The 19,979-nt window shown below is 39.4% G+C and overlaps 1 protein-coding gene across 5 annotated transcripts in view; it reads left to right on the top strand.

The window, feature by feature from the left end:
• Positions 1-19,979, top strand: part of TSC22D1 (TSC22 domain family member 1) — a 91,964-nt gene that overhangs the window by 68,472 nt on the left and 3,513 nt on the right. Inside the window, exon 1 of one of the 5 annotated variants that reach the window (XM_057374733.1) lies at positions 8,342-8,442. The exons of the other annotated variants lie outside the window; for them this stretch is intronic. Coding sequence (XP_057230716.1) covers positions 8,357-8,442 — 86 coding nt within the window. The 5' untranslated portion in view covers positions 8,342-8,356. Of the gene's footprint in view, positions 1-8,341; positions 8,443-19,979 lie in introns of those variants that run through there. 5 annotated transcript variants of the gene reach the window in all.

Here is a 19,979-nt window from a genome sequence, read left to right as displayed (position 1 = left end):
TCYGAAGAGGAGTGAAAATAGCAGCATATTGTTTGAAGTTCACATGGGAATGCTGCTCTCCTAAAAAATCCTTACGCATGTGGTGGCCAAATCAGTTGGTTGTGGAAAGGTGGATGTAGGCTGGGTTTTTTACTTTGAATGGTGTGTAAATGACCTGCACTGAAGGGCAGCTGTTGTGCTGGCTGCACCAGGGGCTGCTGTTGTGTGGCTGAGCTGCAGTGCCCCAGGCAGGACATCCTGTGTCTTGGAGATRCTTTGGTGTATGGCTGCAAAAGGCAGGACAGCACAGTTCAGTGCTGGATGCGTCGTTTTGGAGGGAGCTACCCTAGCATTGTCATCTTAGCCCTTTCCACAGAGGGGTAAGATAAGCTGTGTGAAGGTCTTGGATAATGTAACTGCTTTACTTCTTGTACATTAGGTTAAAGCATTTCTGTAGAACAGTGTATTTGGAGCATGAAACTAAGGAGAAAGTTGTCCCAGGCTGGATGATTTTGCWCATGTATGTGGGAAAGAGAAATTGAGAGTCCGGAACTTCTATTTTTTTTTTTTTTTTTCCTTTTTCATCCTCTTTTCTAAAAGTTGTCATCATAAGACAGTGATCCCATGGCATTAGATTATCAGTGGAAGTGCTGGTCTGCCAAGAGAAACTGCAGGGCTTTGGCAGCAAGCAGTTGTAGATTTAGTTTCTTAATTCTTCCCCTTCTATATTTCTGTGTTTTTCCTTGGCAAGTATGGCATTTCCAGAAACATTCATTCTTCTTTTCAGGCGTTGTATTAAATGTAAAAAAAAAAAAAAAAAAAAAAATCTGCTGCTACCTTTCTTTTGGGTATTTTTAGCTCATAATTCCTTTATCCCCTTCGGTCCCTCACACAATTCCTGATCCTTCTATCTTTAATGCTTTGCTCTCCTAACTGTTTGGCTTGCCCCGACTAGTTTTTCTCCCTCTTCCTTCCCTGCTTCCACTTGCTTTTTCATTTCTCTTCTTTGCTTCTTACTGTTACATCTTTCTTTAGTTCACTAACGTGTTTCTCTAGTTTCCAAATCTATAGTTTGATGGTTTTCCTGTGGTTCTGTTATTTAATATTTCATTTCATTATAGATGCATTTCTCAGTCTCAATTATAGTGTATATGAAAATAATCTTTCTTTTTCTGAGATACAGTGATACTCTTACAAATTTTTATTCTGATCTCCCAAATAACCTTCAGAGCTTTTTGCTCACCTGATGAGAGCAATTAAATTCAAGAAAATAATGGATAATTACTGGCTATGGAACTGAAGTTCCAGTTTCTGSCTTGAGGAGCATTTCAGCACATCTGCAATGTTGACACATTTTGTGCTTCTGACTGATAAGGGAAGAAATTAAAATGTAGTCAGAAGGTCTCTGAAGAAAATGCTTTGTCAGAAGCCAGTTTTGGAATTGCTGGYTGTTGTTACATAGCCAGATAAGAAAATTGAAGGTGGTGACTTCCAGTCTTTTCTGAAATTAACATTGGCAAAAGCAATCAATTTAGAAGTGTACTAAAATAAATACAGGGTAAATGTTCACAGTAGAAATAATGAAGTCTAGGACTAGTGCTGTCTTCCAATGCCTGCTAAAGGAGCTAATGCTTAATGTTAGGGTGTTGTTGACACTCCAACTAATATAGCTTAATCATTCCAGGTAGGCCACCGATGGGAATTTCATTGCAGGAAAAGACCTGTGTGGTATCAGTGTCTCAAAATGGCAAGGTATTTAGTTTGCCACCTGTGGTGTTACTTTGATGCCATTTTCCTGTCAGASCTCTTTAAGCACTTCAGTAGGTTTCACAGCGCCATGGAAGTCGTTTGCACAAGAACAGGTAACACACAGAACACTTGTCAGACCTTGAAGTTTCAGTTTCAGCAGCAAGTTACACCCTTCTTTCTCTCCATGCACAGCACTCMCCTTGTGCTGCTCATGAGTGGTCCTGGGGTGGTCCAGGAGCCAAATGCTTGGGCCTTGTGGAGTGGTTTTCTCTGTGGAAAGCAATGCATTAAAGAATTTCTGACATAACTGAAGAAGAGAGGCAGGATAGCAAAGCGTTGTTCCTTCYGTGGGAAAATACTCGGCAAGGCAGAGAGAAACCTAGTCTGTCTGGTATCTGCAGCTTGCTCAGAGCAGTGAGGGTCATGTTATCACTTCTATGCTTGCAATACCAAAAGGGGTTGGTTACTCCTGGATGAATCAGTGCTTTTGTAGTGTCTCAGAGGTGATGTGCTACTTGCCTCCTTTTTTAAACAGGCTGACTTGTTAAAAATAAGATGGTAGCCTTATGGCTCCCAAAGCTTATTGGGCCTGCACTGCTGCTTGAGTACAGGCTGCTCTCTGGAAACTGAAAGAAGGCAAGATTTTTTTACCTCTACAGCTACCTTCCCACAGATTTTCCTGTCTTGATTATGGCTAGAATGATGTTATTCTAAATCTTGATTTCTTTAATGTGGAAGTCACCAAACACACAAGGAATATCTGCTGTAGTTTAGTTTCATAAAGTTCCAGTATTACTGAGAAAGAACATCATTAGCATAGCTGTAACTGCTTCCTGTTAGCTCCTGCGTAATAGTGAGTCCCATTTTGGAGGTTTGGGCAGGACAGAGATTTACTCTACAATTTTCCTGTGAAAGTTTTGGATGATGTCTTTCAGTAGGAAGATCTGAGTCTTTCTTCATGGTGCATTTGTCTGTTGAAATTGTGAGACTCCATTTCATGGATTATACGACTGATAAGTACAACTTCACAGTATTCTTAAGTTTTCTCTTGTATGCATAAGTTRAATGCCAACACCACAAAATATGTTTTGGGAAGCAAGGTTCCTTCCCCTCCAATCTGGCTGAATGTCTGCAAATCTTTCATATTTGATTTTGTATTCAGCTGATATAACATGCAAAATAAATTGACAATCCGTTCCCGCAAAAAATGCAGAGCTGCTGTTTCTGTGCTGTGCCAGTTCATGTTCATCAGTCTTCTTGTTAATCAGAGACTCTGCTGGTTTGCGTTTCACAGGGGCTACAGCCAAGGAAAGGAGCACTCACTTTAGACTAGGATAACAAAGCATAGCCAGGGTAGAGAGATGCTTTACTTGTAGAAGTGGAACAGATTCTAGGCTTGTCCCATGGAGGCTTAACCTGATTCTACTCATCTCCACAGTACAAAAAGCAGTAACCAGTAACTATTCTAGTTGGGAGTGTGTGTTCAGTATCAATGCTAACAGAGTTCCACAGTTTGAACATGCTTTGATGACACTTGCTGTTCTGTATAATTAAATGACAGAAGTTCAGTGACTTTCAGTTAGTGGAGTGTCAAGTCCTCACTTGCAGATGGCTCACTGAGGTTCTTGGAGAAGACTGACTCCTGTAGCTGCTCTTTCATGCTTGTGCTGGCTTCCAGGTGTTTCTAATGTGTGTTCTTGAATCTCAAGAGCAGTCCTGATATAAAATCATACCTCTTTAGAAGCCAGGGTGATTGATGCTTCCTATTTGATAGTTTAAAAAATGTCTCTTCCCTGGGTAATTAACTCAAAATTAACTGACCAGAATTTTACAAAATCTTCGGAACTATGTGATGCAAGTCATTTTGTCAAAGGAAAACAAATGGACCAGCTCTTGGAAGAAAATTCTCTTGCATCATTAAACACTAAGTTATTTCTGCTGCAGGAGCTCCTCAAGCTGCTGGTTGGAGGATACTGTAGGAAAGTTGCATTTATCTGCCTGCCTTTTTGGATTCTTGCCTAAACATCTGCCTCTGGCCATGCCTAGAGGTGGCTCCCAGGCTAAATGGGCATTTCAGATCCAGTGAGATCTTTTCTCTATGTCTTGATCTTTCACACAGGGAGGGTTTGCTTTTCAGCACTATATGTAGGGGTACCAAGATGAAAATAAAAATGGAGTGTAAACTAACAGGCTAAACCTGTGCGATTGTAATGCTTATCTCTGTAACTGAAAGCCATACCTTTTGGTATTGCTTAGTGATGAGTATCGGGGATGTATAAAAAAATGCCTCAGATGTTCAACTAGGATATTAAAGTTTTTTTTTAATAGCTTTCATTCTATCATTAAGCAATCTTCTCTAACTATGCTTCATTATATTCGTTCAAAGTAAGAAKACAGCAAAAGTACAGGAGTGATTTTTGCTGCCAGCATTTGGGGATGAGAACCTTCCCAATTTGTTTTCCATGTTCTTGTCTTTCACTTCAGTGCTTTGATTTTTCACTACAGTGCAGATGCCTTTCTGCAGGTTTTTTTGTGCTTTTTACCTTTTCTTGTTGTCAAAACTATTTCCTTTGATAATCTGGCATGCATTGCATTACTGATGGGTTCTAATATTTTCTGAAGTCAGTTTAAGTTTTCATGTGCTGCTGTTTCTGACTAKCAGCCTTGCAAAGCCCTGTGCCAAAGCACTCCGTGAAAGACTGATTTTAAAATAGGAAGGTGCAAGGAAACACGGCTTTAAAAAATCCTGTAGATGCAAATTGTGTATGGGGCATTTCCCATAACAGTAAACATTGTAACTTCATATAAAGTATGTATTTGTGAAGTATTTGTAAAGTAAGAGTCTTGGAGACTGTGCTGTAATCACAAAACAAACTTAGGAAATCCTGAGTCCTGRTGACTCCTGTGAATTTTGGATAACTATTCTAGTAATTTTTTAACCCTTAAATTTCTTAAGGATTGCATGTTTGTAACTTTTAATTTTCCAGAAGAGCTCTAATGCCTGGTATATTTTCTGCTTTATCAAGCATTCACAGGCACATCCGAATTTTAAATTTATTCTTAGTTTGTTGCGTCATGTCAAAATTGATGGTTATTACTGTAGGGTGCTTTATATCTGCAGTCTAAAGGGTGCCTTTATTTTCTGCATTGTCTTTTGGTGAAGTCTGCATTATTCACGCTGTGTCTGAAGTCCTCTGCAGAATGTGGAAAACGAATGTACTAAATGTTTACTCCATGAAGGTATGGCAGCTCACTCAGTGATGTGTGACATGCTGAGGAATTTGGGCTGAAGTGCTACATTTCATTCAGACTGACATTAACAGTAAATGCTGCTGGATTCATGCCAGATTCATTCACTTACAGGTTAGATTTAAACTTGGGCTGATGTATTTTTTAATTTAATTTTCTTTAAAGCAAAACTGTCAAGGACTACCACAAATTAAGAATCCTGAAGTAGGCTCCCTCCCCGCCTTTGGTTGTATGAGCTATGGGTGGGGGAGAACCTAGGTACCCTGATGCTATCATGCATGAAATCTTGTTTTTGGTTCCATTAAATGTTAAAATTTGCCTGTATCTGACTTTCTAGTGTACCCAGAGTGATAATTCATCTGTGCACAATCTGTCACTTTATATAAGAGCCAGGATGGTTCAGGACAAAGGAAGGAAAGCATAGCTTGATGCTGAATTTTTGAATGTGACAGGAGAAGAACGAAGATCCTTGTACTTCAGGCATTTTTCAGTTACAGCTAGAGGCTATTTTTCAAAGCAGTAAAAATGTTCAATCTCTTAGTTAATCCAGTTGGCTTACAATTTCTTTGTGGTTTCTATTACCTTAAGTTATTGACTTACACATTACTGAGTAATGCTTTTAATTACTTGAATGCACTGTAACCAACTGTCAAATTTATGGGAAATGCTTATGAGAAAAATCATGTAGTTATCAGAATACCTGGCTCTGAAGCAGTTGTGTTTTAACTCTAATTTGTTTTCAGTCTGGTAACTAACAAAGCATGTCCTTTGCTGTCTTTTGTGAAGGTGAGGAGTGTGGAATTGGTAAGATTCTTCTGGGGCACAGCTGCCCCCCAAATAAAAAGGTGATTAATTTCAATCAGGTGCTTTTAGATCAGTGGTATAGAAACCATTTTCCTTGACATAGCTAAAGTAGTATCAAATTACTATACCAAGTCTCCAACTCTGGAAGGATGTACAAGGATGCCACTCAAAGTAAAATGTCTGTCTTGGTTCTGCTTTTTGGAATTAGTTTTGAGCATTCTTGTAGTCAGTTTGATGCTTCGGCTCTTTAAAGTAAGCATTCTGTAAGTTATATTTCATCTTGAATAGTGAAGTTACTCAGTAATACTGGGTCAAACTTTCTCAGTAGTTGTTTATTGGTATGATTGTTTTTGTTTATTTTTCATTTAAACCCGTTGACTTTGATTCACCTCCCTCTTATACATGGTTGTGCCATGTAAGTATCCACTTGAAGCTTTCAAGAGTAGCTCTGCTTTCAGAATAAACATCCATCCTCTCCAAAGACCAAGATAAAGGAATACAACTGCTTCACCATGAGTGGTCCCAYCTCCAAGCCTTTTCGGTGTGGGTGTGAGAGGAGAATGCTAAAATCAGCCTTGAGTGTTACCCATTCCCCTGCTGTGCTTAGGAAGATGGACTTGATGTAATGAGAGAAACATTTGTTGTAAACTGTAACTTCTCAGCTTCATCTCCTTGGTGTGCCTTAATAGGAACACTGTGCTCTGTCCTTGTAAGACAAGCATACAAGGTTCTGGGTAGACCATTTAGAAATACTCTGTCCTCCTTCGCAGTTAGTACATCTGAAGCCCCAGTTAAATGATCTGAATTTTCTCTAGGCTTAGGAATGGGGAACTAATCCTGCTGCATCCCTCATTTCCAGGGGGAAAAAAATTGCATTTTTTTTCTTTTCGTTTGCTTCCTGACCACCTCCTAATGAAAATACTCTCTGTGTGTGATGGTAGACTTCTTGGTTGTAATAAGTAGAGTTGGTTTTAACTTACTCTTTCTCACCCAAGCCAGACTCCTTTCATTTTTATTGTGTAATACCTACTTTTCTTGCTATCAATCACTTCTTCACTGCCTTGGCAAGGTACAGCAGAATTGGAGATAGATATATATGGCCACACTCAGAGACAGCTGAGAGGGCAGGTTTAGACTGAATGGCAGGAAGAAACTCTTAACTGTGAGGATGGTGAGACACTGGCACAGGTTGCCCAGAGAAAGTGTGGGTGCCCCATCCCCAGCAGTGTTCAAGGTCAGGTTAGATGGGGCTCTGAGCAACCTCGTCTAATGGAACCCTCCCTGTCCAGGTAGGGTTGGAACAAGATGATCTTTAAGGTCCCTTCCAACCCARATCATTCCATAATTCTAAGAACTTGTTTGACCCTTCCGTTTGGTTTCTCTCCGATATATTCTTACAAGGCAAATCTACTCGAGGTGATACACCTGACATCACTTTAGCAATAAGCAGTGAGCTCAAGTAATGTTTGCTAGGTTGGATTTCTGTTTTTTTCTCTGCATTTTTGTGTTCTTGGTCTGATGGAGGAGTATAGCCATTGCAATCAATGCACATACTTTCTGGTGTTGTAGGAGTTCCTGCACGCATGCTGCAAGTGGCTGGCTGTTACCATGGTGAGGACTTATCTCTCACTCTGCAGCTTCCTATGGAGTAGGGAAATTATTCTTTATTGCTTCTCTACACTGTACTGTGGGCAGTGAACTTTTCTCCACACTGAGAGAAAACATTCAGCAGGGTCGAGGAAAGAAAATGTTTACATTGAAGCAGTGTTGGATGAGGGTACTTACTATAGCCTCATGGTTACATGRCAGAGAGTTACTACAGTGCACCAGAACCTCCTTATGGCAATCTGTGTTTCTGTGAGGGGGAATGTGCAATATTTGATTGAATCTTGGCTTGATACATGATGAGTTGCTATCTTTATCTGACTAACTAGATACATGTCTCCAACTCTCATCACTTGTTCTTTTTAAAGTAGCAGTGAGGGACAGGATTTGTCTGTGTAAAATATTTTCTGGCAAACAGGCTACTGTCACTTTTTTRTCTAATTAGAATTGCCATTAAGTCTTTGAACTTTTATTTGAGAAACAGTACAAACTGCAACTTGAGCTGCCTTTCGCTAAGCAGAATTAACTACCTGTAGCAATTAACATGTGCTTCACAAAAAAACAGAAGCAGGCTGAATCAGCTTCAGAGTTGGCGAATTTGGCACTGCTGAGAGAAGATGCATTTGTTTGAGATTTGAAAACCTAATCATGAAGATTTTAATCTCTTTTGATGCTTTATGTAACAGAACACCATGTGACCTCAGTGATCTGTGGTGTCATCACTGTTCGCCGTTCTTGTTTTTCTTGATCATGACCAACCAGTATTAAACTCAGCAAACTTTGAATTGAAGCAAGTGGATAATCTTTAACGGGCAAAGCTTTGCCATTCTTTAAAGTAGTGCRGAATTCAGGACCCGTGGTTAATAGTGGAATGCTAATGCTAATCTTACAGCCACCAAGGACCCAGAGGTATTTCTTCTGACTCTCCCTCTGGGGGGAACTATTCAGCAGGTACTAAGTAGATACATCAATGAACGTGACACTTCTCCTGAAACCGGGTCCTAACCAAATAATCATGAAAATATTATTCTTGGAACTGGAACAGCATCTGAAGAGGTATTTTTATGCAGTTTTTTTTATGTGTAGATGCTTGATTTATTTGTTTTACTTTTTGGAGGGGGGGGTCCTTTATTTTCTTTGTGCAAGTGTTTAATACTTCTAAATCAAGGTGCTTTGGCACTTGTTAAAACTACTTCAAGCTAGGAATATCTTACTGATTGAGAGTACTGGCATGCRGAGTTGATTACTTATTCAGTGAAAATCTACATGCCTTGAAATATCTTTACTGCAGTATTTAAAATAATCCATATTATAAAACATTTGCTCTTACAGCACTTTTATTTCTTCTTTTAAAAAATGTTATTCCAGATATTACAAATATTAAGTAATATAATACTAAATAAAAAAAAGATAATTTGAAAAAAATGGGATTTGAAACTTTTTATCAAATAAGTTTATATTCATTCAAATAATTTTTATATATAATAGGCACTATCTTTTGTACTGTCACATGATTAAAGTTTAGTTAATCAGTCTTGTTAAATGTTTGGAGAGCATTGAAATGTAGCTTAGTCTTCTGCAACCTCCTTTTCCATATAAACAAAGAAATATGAACAGCATGTTTTTGATGTGGTTCTCTCTCTAGTGTTGAAAGTGAATACCAAGTAACTTGGTGAACTGGAARAATTATTTTACTGAGTTAAAAATATATGACAGTGGGGGGAAAAAATGCCCTGACTCTTCATGTTGCAGAGTTGTTTTTCTGTGTACAGAAGGAAAACACCCATCTGTGGGAGGAAGAATGGAATTTGTTCCTAACTTCTCATCTTTGAACTGGTGCTTTTGCTATGCTACACCCTTAAAATCTAAACTCCTTAATCTTATATAGTTTTTACATATATCAACTAGTACATTTAACTTCATATTTTTGTCACATTATGTTTGTGGTATTGCCTGTGGAGAACCGCTTTTCTCTGTCAATGGTGCCTCTTTAAAGAATGTAAAATTATACATTAGAAAACTTTTTTTTTTTAAAGCTCAGTTTTCATTTTTTTTTCAGTAATTGACAGTTTCTGAAAACATGMTTGAACTTTCGAATGAACAATAAAATTGTACTAAGTTAATCTGAATGCTCAAGGTACCTGTGTAATGGAAATATTCTATAATCAATTGATATATGATGGCAAAACATGTATGTTATGTGTGAGCAGTGCATGTATACAGCAGTGACTGGTGTCATCATAAATTACTGAGCAAGGGAGGTAATGTTGAGGAGGTTGTTTCCTACCATGAACCAAGCTATTCCACAAAATATGTAATGAAAAAGGTGTGGTGGAGTATACGTGTAATTTTCTTTAATCTTTCTGCTTTACTAAGAGGTTTTGCTGTGACTGACTTTTACTGATACAGGAGCATGATGTAGGACCTCTAGTCATAAACCAAAGTCTGCATCTTATTAGCATTATACAGAAAGTGAGCACAGTTTCTCCTGTAGTCTTACTCTGCCAACTCTTTTCTGTTTAATTTTCATTTGCCTTTGTTTCCTCTAGTTTCTATTGCAGAAATATTGGTTTTCTCCTGGTTGTTTTTCTGTGAATTCAGGTTGATTAGTTGTCATGTCACCATAAATTGCAAATGATAAATGGCATTTGCAAATGGTAGCCTTTCTTGCCTTGTTGTATATGGCTGTATGTTTTTTCCCAAAAATGACCCTGCTGAATACATGGACCAAATACAAAGAAGCATTTAGCTTTTTCTGGCTTAGATGCAGAATTTGAGAGAGAATGCATTTGTGTGTGGCTTTCTGGAGGAAAGAGAAGTGATTGCGGGGTCATGCATCTCATTTGAAACTTAAGAGGATAGGGATACAGTTGGTCAATCTTTTCCTTCTTGTAGTCATTGGTTAAGGTCAGCTCACAGCATACTGAAAAGCACTTGTACTCTTAATAATATTAAATACTTCATGCATGTTTTTTATTTTAAGTTTGGCTGCCAGAATGAAGTCCAAGATCCAGAGTTTAGGCTCTGGAGCTCCATCAAGTTGTTTTGGAAAAACAATCCCTAATGTCTGTGTGCTACTGGGGACTGTCTAGCACTAGGCAGCTGAAAATGGTGTCTACATGGGTGTGCAGGAGCTCCAGCCTTTTGTGTAGTGCAGACTGCAGGCAGGTGGCTCTGTCCACTTTGGATGTACAGCAGCATCTTTCCATATTTGTACTGAATGAATGGTGGTGTGGCATCTTACACAGGTCAAAAGATACTTCAGGCCTCCAGTTATGGCATCAGCTGGAAAGAGGGAGCACTGGGTATACCTCCTAGCTCTTGGGATGGATAAAGTGGGCTGTAGTTTGTCAAAATATGTGTCAAAATATGTCAAAGTATGTCAAAATATTGAAGGCAGGCATGAAAATATCTGTCATGCTATTATATTTAGGTCATCCCTATCAGAACATCAGTAATTTAAGTTTGTTTGAAGCATACCTGAATAATGGGCATTCAGTCTCTATCTGACAGATGGACTTGGCAATGTTAGGTTTTATAATTGGACTCAATGATCTTAAAGGTGTTTTCCAACCTAAATGATCCTATGATTCTATGATATCAAGGGATATAAAAACCACGGTATTTATCAGCTAGTATTCTTACTATTTTTTTAAAAAAGTTTTAATTCATTATTTGGCAAATATTAAGTAGTTGCACTCTAATATGAAGAAATAAAACAAAAGTCTGATAGCCCCTTAAATCTACTATTTCCTCTATTTAAAGGTAATTTTTCACCCAAGTCACATCTCAGTCCTCCCAAGGATTTAAAGGATCTTTTCAAGTACTTAGACATCTGTCAGTATAAGTAAATTCCCCCAACCTCAAATCAGTTGAATGTTCCTTTTCTACCTKCTTCAGTTGATTAACAGCTTTTTTTAAAATGCTGAGTTCTTCAGAAATGGGGCTKAAAAACAGGTTTGGGCAAACTAATTCAAGTCAGGAGCCTATCTTGAGTGGCAGCAGTGCTACCCTGTGACTCAAACATTCACTTACAAATATTTTTGTTTATAGTTGTCATGATTGCTTGTACCTGAGCTGCTGATGGATGTTCCTGTCCATGTGGCCAGCAATTAGTAGCAGCTGGGAAGGGTCAGAGAGGAATTCCCCTGTACTTTGTGTGGGAAGAGTCTTGGCTCCCTGGATGGGAGGTTGCCTAGTGTGGGTTTTAGAAGCGATGACTCTTGTGCTCTGTGCTTAGTGGGACAATGCAGCAGTAGTTCCCTGGCTCTGTCAGTGGAGCTGGAAGAGGAGCTTTAAATCCTGTGTTGCAGTAGGGATTTTCTCTCCTTCCCATGTATTGAGAACAGTGTTGCAGCTCATGGTTTTGATGCTGTGGAAGAGTGGCCACTGGGCTAACACCCTGTGTAAGAATGAGGAAACATACCTGTGAGCTGTTCTGGACTCCCATGCATTACTAACTGGGTTATGCAGACTTCTGATACTGGAGTTGCTTGGGTTTTGTTTTTGTGGGGACTGGGTATTGTTTTGTGTTGAATTGTTTTAAGCCACGGAGGTTCAGGGTGTCTTTATAATGATAGTGGTTTCTGGAGAATGAAGTAATTGTTTTTCAGAAGTGTTAGATGCCTGACATAGTATATACATGAGCCTTGGACCCTGTATATACAAAAGACCCTTGGGCATCTAATTAAGTATTTTAGGTGGATATCCACCAGAAAACAAGGCCTCAGCAGTTTTAGGGAGAGGACAGGACTGCTTCATAAACAGGGTGTYGCTCATAAATTTAGTTGTCACTGCATGAAGATGATTACCCGGATATTGATTAGGTATGAAATGATAGGCTGTAATCTTTCCTTCGCAAGTTRTGTATTCAAAGATAAAGAGAATGTCGTTTGTCGTTGGCAAAATGGCTGGCTCAAGRGTGGCTAAATGTCAGTGGTGTGTGTCATGCATGGCTGCTATGGATCCAGCAGTCTTGAGGTACATGCTGCTTTTAAGCTGGAAGATGCTGTCCTGTGGAAAATGAGAGTTTCTTACTGCCTGAGGTTCTTTTACAGGATCCGTAGGGTACTGAAGAAAGCTGGATCCCATTTGAAGGAGAACCAGGACTTCAGGATATACAGGCTTTTTTGTAGATGACTGGGACCTGTGCCAGCTGTTTGCAGTCTCTGGCCTAGAAGGTGCTCCAGGGACAAATGTTCAAAATATGCTGAGCCAGCACATCTGTGTTCTGTTCTCCTTGGTTTGCAGTGTGGCAGGGTTACAAGAATGAAGTGTTGGGCGAAAGTAGGTAATATATTCCTAAAGCCACAAGGTACAGTCAGGTCAAATTAAAACTTCAATCAATCTGTATTTAAGTAATTTTTAAGTTTTGAAGCATACCTCATTTCATTGCTTTACTTTCCCAGGTATCTTGTATTCTATTTCAAATCAGTATTACTTTACAACTTATTCCTTCAGCAAGGAGAGTGCAAATGGTATTTATGTGAAGATACTCTGCAGGGATTTCTGCTATTGTGAGTCAGCAGGATTTGTGTCTCTTCAGTCACTGAAGCTATGCCTGGATTCAGAAGCCTGGGAGTGCTTTCCCGCTCCATAGTTCAGCTGTACCTGTTTCTTAATGCTGTACTGAGTTGGAGCACGGGAATTTATCAAATTGCTCTCATATCCTTGTTTTCACAGTTGGGGGGAAAGGGGAAGGTCACAGAGAAAGGTACAGGTTAGGCAGGAAATTATCCCACAAATGCTCAACTCAGTGGCTGATAAAAGAAGGATTTTGGCGTATGCTTCACTGTGCTGTAAATCAGGTTACATTCTGTGGGTTGTGGTATTACTAGAGTATTTTGACCACTCAAAAATTAGAAATAAGTCATTACAAGATTGTGTAATATGCATGCATTGGAGCCAGAGAAGTTAATCTGAAAGTCGGTCATTGATACTGCTGATTCATGGGAACCCATTTGCCAGTGATTGCASAGAGACTGAAACTGTGGGAGTGTAAATGGGCACCTGGATAGAGGCCTGATAACGTACTTGCTGGGGAAGASAAGTGGTGTTGAACTCTGAGCTTATTGTCTTTATTTTTCTGCACGTGTGAACTGTTGAGTTGCACTGTTGGGAATTTGTTATTTAACAGAATAACTTAAAATGGTTCTGCACAGCAGGGTGGTAACAAGGGATCTGCCGCGACAAAAGCTGAGAAGTGGTCGGTTTTCATCCTCTTTCACAGCAGATCAGATTCTGCATCCCGGGTGCTCCTTTCCCYGCACTGATGTCTTATGTTTTGTTTTTGTACTTTTCATCAGCTGTTCTTAATAATTTCTGTAAAAGCTGGGGTAGGGAACGTTATTCCCAGCTTCCTGAAGATCATAGGACAAAAACTGGTTAATTGCAGAGGTTTTTGCTCTGTTTCTAGCAACTCTGAGTTGGCTTCTAGTGTGATAGGCTTCTGTGGGAAATCCAGACTTAATTTCAGGTGTTGCACCAAAAAATGGCCATCAAAGGGCAAATGATATTCAATGGGAAGTGTAGGCCAGCTGTTAATGCTATATAAATACTTCTTTAACAAGCATGACTAAATTATTAGTTGATCCAAGCTTTTCAATATAGTTTCAAGGGTAACGATTAGAAACGGGAGGAGGTGGGAAAAGAGGAAGGAATTGATTAAGGAGTTGAAAAGAAAGGCATAATGGGTGTAAGCTTTACAGGGGGCTGGGGACGGGGGAAGTGAAAGGCCTTAAGATCCTCCATCTCCCCCTTCTACAATTAGCACCGCTCAGTAAGACATAGTTTTCCTGTTTCATGAGACCTTGTGTGGCTTTTCTTCAGCCTTCAGGAAACAGAAAATAATACAAGTTCTAAAATATGACCCTTCTTAGTTACAGGCTAATTTGGCTCTTTTAAAATTTAATTACTAAACCCACTATGTACTATTTAAAGTAACCTGGGGGGGGTGGGGTGGGGTGTGGGTATTAGCCACTGTCATGTAGTCCCTCCTGGGCTGTTTGTCCCATGGGTCAGAGATGGCTTTTAATACAGAGAATTTCATCTTTCCAAATTCTTTCAGTATGCCAAACCACTCCCTATACTTGCTGCATTTGTTATGTTATGCTGGTGTAACTTAAAATGCTCCAAGGACTCTTTCCTCCCCTCCTAAGTTAATTTTGAAATAGGTGATTGAAAAATCTGTTAGTAAAAGTGGGATTAAATATTTAAGTGTTTTTTACTTCAGGGTGTTCCTGCCTTTGAGAAAAGCATCTACACATGAAAATTACACAGAAGACCAGGGRATTGAACACTCTTTATGCATTAAATCTAAAATTATTTAAACCAAATTGCAGGTAAAGGAAAAATAAATTTCAGCTCCATGCTTTGGGTAATGAAACTTAAAGGCTGTAACATTTTATCACTTCTCCATATATACTGCTTTATGACACTAAACTTCTTTTCCACGTCCATTCTGGGGACAGTGTCAGCATGCAGAGTGACATTGTGTACAGCTTTCTGGAGGAATGAAAATCAATTCCTGGCTCAGATGCCTCACTTAAAACTTTCAGGATGCTAATATGGTCGGTGGATTCTTTCCTTTGCATCCTTGGTTAAGGGTACTTTGTGGGATGCTGAGGAAGAGGGCTTTCACCTGTAGTTAGGTTAAATATTTTACACCTACTCATTTAAAGGTTTCTGAAATTAGGAAAGCCTGTGATTCCCAAACTACATGTTACTGCAAATGTATAAATTCTTTAAGTGAGGTTGTATGTTGTGATAGACCTCAGCTGACTCTATGAGCAGACTTTGAAACTCATTGGATATGTACAGAACATAGCCCTTTATCTCAACTGCATTGCTAGATGGTTATCTATCTATGACCTAGGGAAAGGGGATGCTGAAAATCCCTCTCTAAGCATCAAAATTGCTTTAAGATGGCTCAYATTTCCTGGCAGAATTCTCTCTGATGGATAACAAGTGGGTCATCTGTGTTTGCTTATATCCAGGTACTTGATTATAGACAGTGTGTTTTGTTTTGTCAACATTAAAATTGGTAGAATCATTATAATTCTCATTAAAAATAACTGAGATTAGGCAATTAGTTGCCTGTCAAAGAGAAAGAGGATATCCCCAGAGGAACCAGTGAGAACTGCTCCTTATTTGTCTTTTGATCTTACGTGGTTCTCTTCTTGCTTTAAATGCAGCCTTCTGTCTCTTGAGCAGAGCTCACAGCATGGCATTTGTGTATGCACTGCGATCAGAGATACTGTCAGGTTATTTCCAGAGGCTCAGTAGGGTGTGTGTATTCTTTCCACTAAATATTTATTTAGTTATGCTTGCACATGTGGAAAAAAGGACAAAAAAAAAAACGAAGTAATTGCAAATACAGCACTTAATTTCACCAGCATCTTTTGCATAGCTTTCCCTTTTATCTGTTTTTCATGGAACTAAACCCCAGTTTATAGCTAACTAATAAAATGATAGATGCAAATAATATTACTATGGGGKAGGAAAAGCTCACATTTAGGAAAACTGAGAGAACACTATGTTGTAGAAAGAGCTTTATCAATTAAACAGAAGTGAATATTGAAACAAGCAGAATTCAATCTAGAAATAAAATATRTGTTAGCTTTTGGAGCTGATCAGTAAGTTCTTAGTGGTTTGGTTTCTTTACATCAAGATATTAGCTCAAAATTTGGAGCTGGAAAAGGAAATTGGCTGAGATTTTGTGGTCTTTATTTAGACTGTCTGAAGATGGGGTTTGTGTGGGTGGGGTTTTTTTATTTGGGTGTTTTTTTGGTCCTTTGTTGAAAATATGTGATTTACTGTGGGAAAGAAAGTTTGTTGGACAACTTCTCCAGTTATGTACCTTTGCTGAGATGAAGAAAAAAATTATGGCCTACTGAAATAAATAATACTTCAGTCCTTGATGTCAAATGCAGCCAGAGCTTTCTCTCTTGTGAGCTTGGAGCAATTTTGCGTAAGTTGGATGCTGGGGGAGTTGCTGTCAGTACACCAAGAGCTTTGAATCTATGAATTTTAAGGCAGAGTAGTACTCTGCCATTTTTTACCATTTTTAGATGCCAAAGTGAAATGCACAGTCAGATATCAGGTAGAATCTAATTACTGTGGCTTTCTCTCGAGTAAATAGCAGATTTTATTTTTAACCTCTTCATTACTTGTATTCTGCAGTTGAAAACAGTCATTGAAGTTCACAGATTCTGTGCCTCTCTCACCTTAAGATGAAAGTGTGCTGTGACAGCAGTTGCTGGTTTTCTAATACGGTTTCTGGTGTGGTATATTGTAACATCATTAAAGATGAGATTTATTTTAAGTTCAGAAAATGCTTGTTGAGGGCTTTAATGTTGTCATCTGAAGGGAGCATACACTGACAAGGTACTTAAAAGAGAAATGTTTTAAGTTAAAGAACTTTTTAACCCACATGGAGAAATATGACAAACCAGACTTGCATAGAGACAAAATGATTCTGTGCTGTAGTTTACCTCATTGTGTGCATAAGATGAAAAGCACTTTTTTTTCAAGTGCTTAGCATGAATAAACTGAGACAAGAGGAAATTATTTAGTGGGAGGAACAGTGTTTAAGAGCTGAAATACTACAAAAGATGACACGTGCTAAAAAGACTACTGTATATATGTTTAAGCTGTCAATTTATTTGAGGATCAAAGATGCYGGTGAGCTACTTGTTTGCTGTATTGTACTCTATCCTGCTGATTTCTCAGGAACCCATCTCTAGTATTTTTCTGTTATTTTATGTGGTTTGTGTCCACCTAAGTGCTCCGCAGATKCACAGGCTTCCAAAGCGTGTGATCCTGTGTGAGGGGACTCAAAAATGTCCCTCGTCGCTTATCCCAGGCTAACAGGGGCAAGAATTTGTCCAACCCAGTGCAGGATTAGAGTACTTTAACCAAAATGAAGAATTCTGCAGCCTTTCTCATATCTAYTCACGGCAATTTAAGCTTTTGCAGKAGCYGAATATCRTCTATTACCTGTTAATGAGGTGTTAAAAGAGGTGTTTAGAAGGTTTWGAGTGACACAGTTACTTGTGGTGAYGGCCTCTGGTCTTTCCACCCTCCTGGAGGAAAACTGAGTTTRGAGACCTGTTTTCTTTAAATCTTCCATATGCTTTTTTTATTTCAAAAATTATGTATTTTTAAAAACAATAGCAAAACCAGAGTTATTAAGTATACAATCTCTGTCCTTGTCAGGCAGATGATGGGGTGCTGAGATGAGGACACTGGAGATAGTGATGCTGTACCCTCCTCCCAAAAAATTTCACCCCGGTTTTGGAAATTAAAATAATTTTTATCATGTTTTTTTTTTTTTATTTCCTAGATGATCTGCTTTCTCAGTCATAAAAGGACACTTATGGTTTGGTTTTTTATAGAATGGGCAAAGCAGAACATGCATGTTAATATGCAGTCCTACTTAGGCAGCTGACAGCTTTCTGTTAAATCACAACTACTTCTAGGCATCTAAAAATAAATGACAGATTTCGTTAAAAGCCCACTGAAGTTAATGGAAGATGGTTAATGAGTTTAGTGGGAATTTGATTTAGGATCAGATGTGTTATCTCTTCTTTGTGAAGATTAATACAGATTAAAGATGGCAGTGTTATTGTTAATTTAGTTTGAGAATGGTATAATTTTTCTGTTGTAAATGGAATGATAGCATTTGATAATTATCAGTCATTATGGCAGAACCAGTAATCATCTTGGAATATATCCATGACTTTATTTCTACGCGTACGAATGAAACTCTATACAATTGTCTGCTGCCTGTCCTACAGCAGCAAAGCAGGAGTTTCGAGGATGTGTCTGTCCACGCCTGTGAATTTGCTTTCTTCGAGTTCTTTTATAAGAGCCTGATTAGCAGTGATAGGACTTAACTGTTTTTACACTTACTTTGCCCCTTTTCTGATAAAGAACTACAAGGGGTGGAATTTGTCCCAGAGGTTGTGTCCAACTGCAATTTTGTTAATTGTCCTGAGTAACTGCCATGGGGAGGACTCTTCTTTGAGGCATTACTGATTTTGTAGCCCAACCTGTCATAAAACATTAATTTAGATCAAGTCAAGGACAGAAGCTGATACAGATCCCAGTACAGATGATGTGCTTCTGGCACTATTAAACGGCTCACTTGCTCACTGAATACGATGAGTACCATCATGTGTAGTGAGTAACCTCTGMAGAGAAAGTGGTATGGGGAAGTGTTACATACAGCATGTAGTTCCTGATGTTTGTCCCTGAGGAGGGGGGAAGCTGGAGCCTGATGCTTATGTTCTTATGTGTTGCTTCAGTTTACTGAAGTTTGCTACTGAAGTTTACTGATAGTTTGCTATCACGCATTTGCAAGTCAGTGCAGGGAAGGTTTTTTCTCAAACACTTCCTTTTTCTGCCTGTTAGGTGCTGCCCCGTGCAACTTCCCCAGATATTCGAAGGGTGAGATGAGAACTGTGCCCTTGTGGGATGTGAATCCTCWGTGGTAAYGGGAAAGTGGCTATGASRAAYTCTTATTCTTATATGTGACCTCCCYGTGAATAGGATTAGTTCGTACTACTCTGCTGGCATTATTGAATGAAAGAATAGTAGTCTGGGACAACATAAATAAACTAAGAAGGATGATGCAGATACGCAAATGCTAAATTTGGCTTTAAGATGATTATTCCACGCCTCCTGGCTTTCCTGCTTCTCTGGGAGCAGCACCTGTGACATATGTGGCTTGTAGCACTTGGAGGAGTTTGCTGCAGAGAATGAAAGAGGTTTTTGACCTTTTTTTTGTGCCCTTGGTAATGTAACGCCTGCTGAAAGTRGAGGTCTAGAAAAAGTGGGTTTAAAGGTTGGCTGTTTCTTGTATTTCATGGTGGTCTTGTTCAGCCTTGCGTCTCTTTCTAAGCTCTTACTGGTAAAGAAGACCACTTGGATCTACCAGAAGTCCACTGGTAGAGAAGATCACTTGGGCAGCGAATATCATTGCTGTGTATTCCATGATACATGAGAGCGTAACATTTGCTGAGAAAAACACCATAGTTAGGTGGGAGAAGAATGGTTTTCTAAATTATTAATGCATGTATTAYGACTGTTAAGACTGTAAGTGCCATATGATGCAGTCAAAAAATAAGTGAATAGGCCTTTTCCTCTGTTATTGTAGAACAGTATCAGCTGGCTTGCTAGAAATCCACAAGTTTGTGCTGTACGTGGTTTTGTAGGTGATYGGTGACTGATTTTTCTTTTGGTGCTTTTATGGAGGCGTGTGTAAGGGAAAAGGGGGATCATAGGAGTCGGAAAGAGTTTGATCTGCAGTGTGTGGGTATCCTACTTTCACCTTCTTGCACGGGCGAAGCGGGCAGAGCTGTCGGGTATGTGTTTCGCTTTGCGGGGCAGAAATCTTGGGCCGAGKCGGTGGTGCGGCTCGCTGGGAGCCGCGGGAGCCGGCACCGGCACTTTCCGCTGCCGCGCGCCGATAGGTGGCGGTGTTGGCGCGGCCACGGGCGGCCCCTCGGCGCGTCCCGCGCTCCCGCCGGGCCGTGCGGGGCTTCCCCGCCGCTCCCCGGGCCCGCTAATTATTATTATTCTCTCTTTTTTTT

This window comes from Malurus melanocephalus, unplaced genomic scaffold (assembly GCF_030028575.1).
Source record: "Malurus melanocephalus ecotype Western Australia unplaced genomic scaffold, MMel_1.1 scaffold_231, whole genome shotgun sequence".
Classification (NCBI taxonomy): domain Eukaryota; kingdom Metazoa; phylum Chordata; class Aves; order Passeriformes; family Maluridae; genus Malurus; species Malurus melanocephalus.
This window is presented reverse-complemented; position numbering and strand designations above follow the sequence as displayed.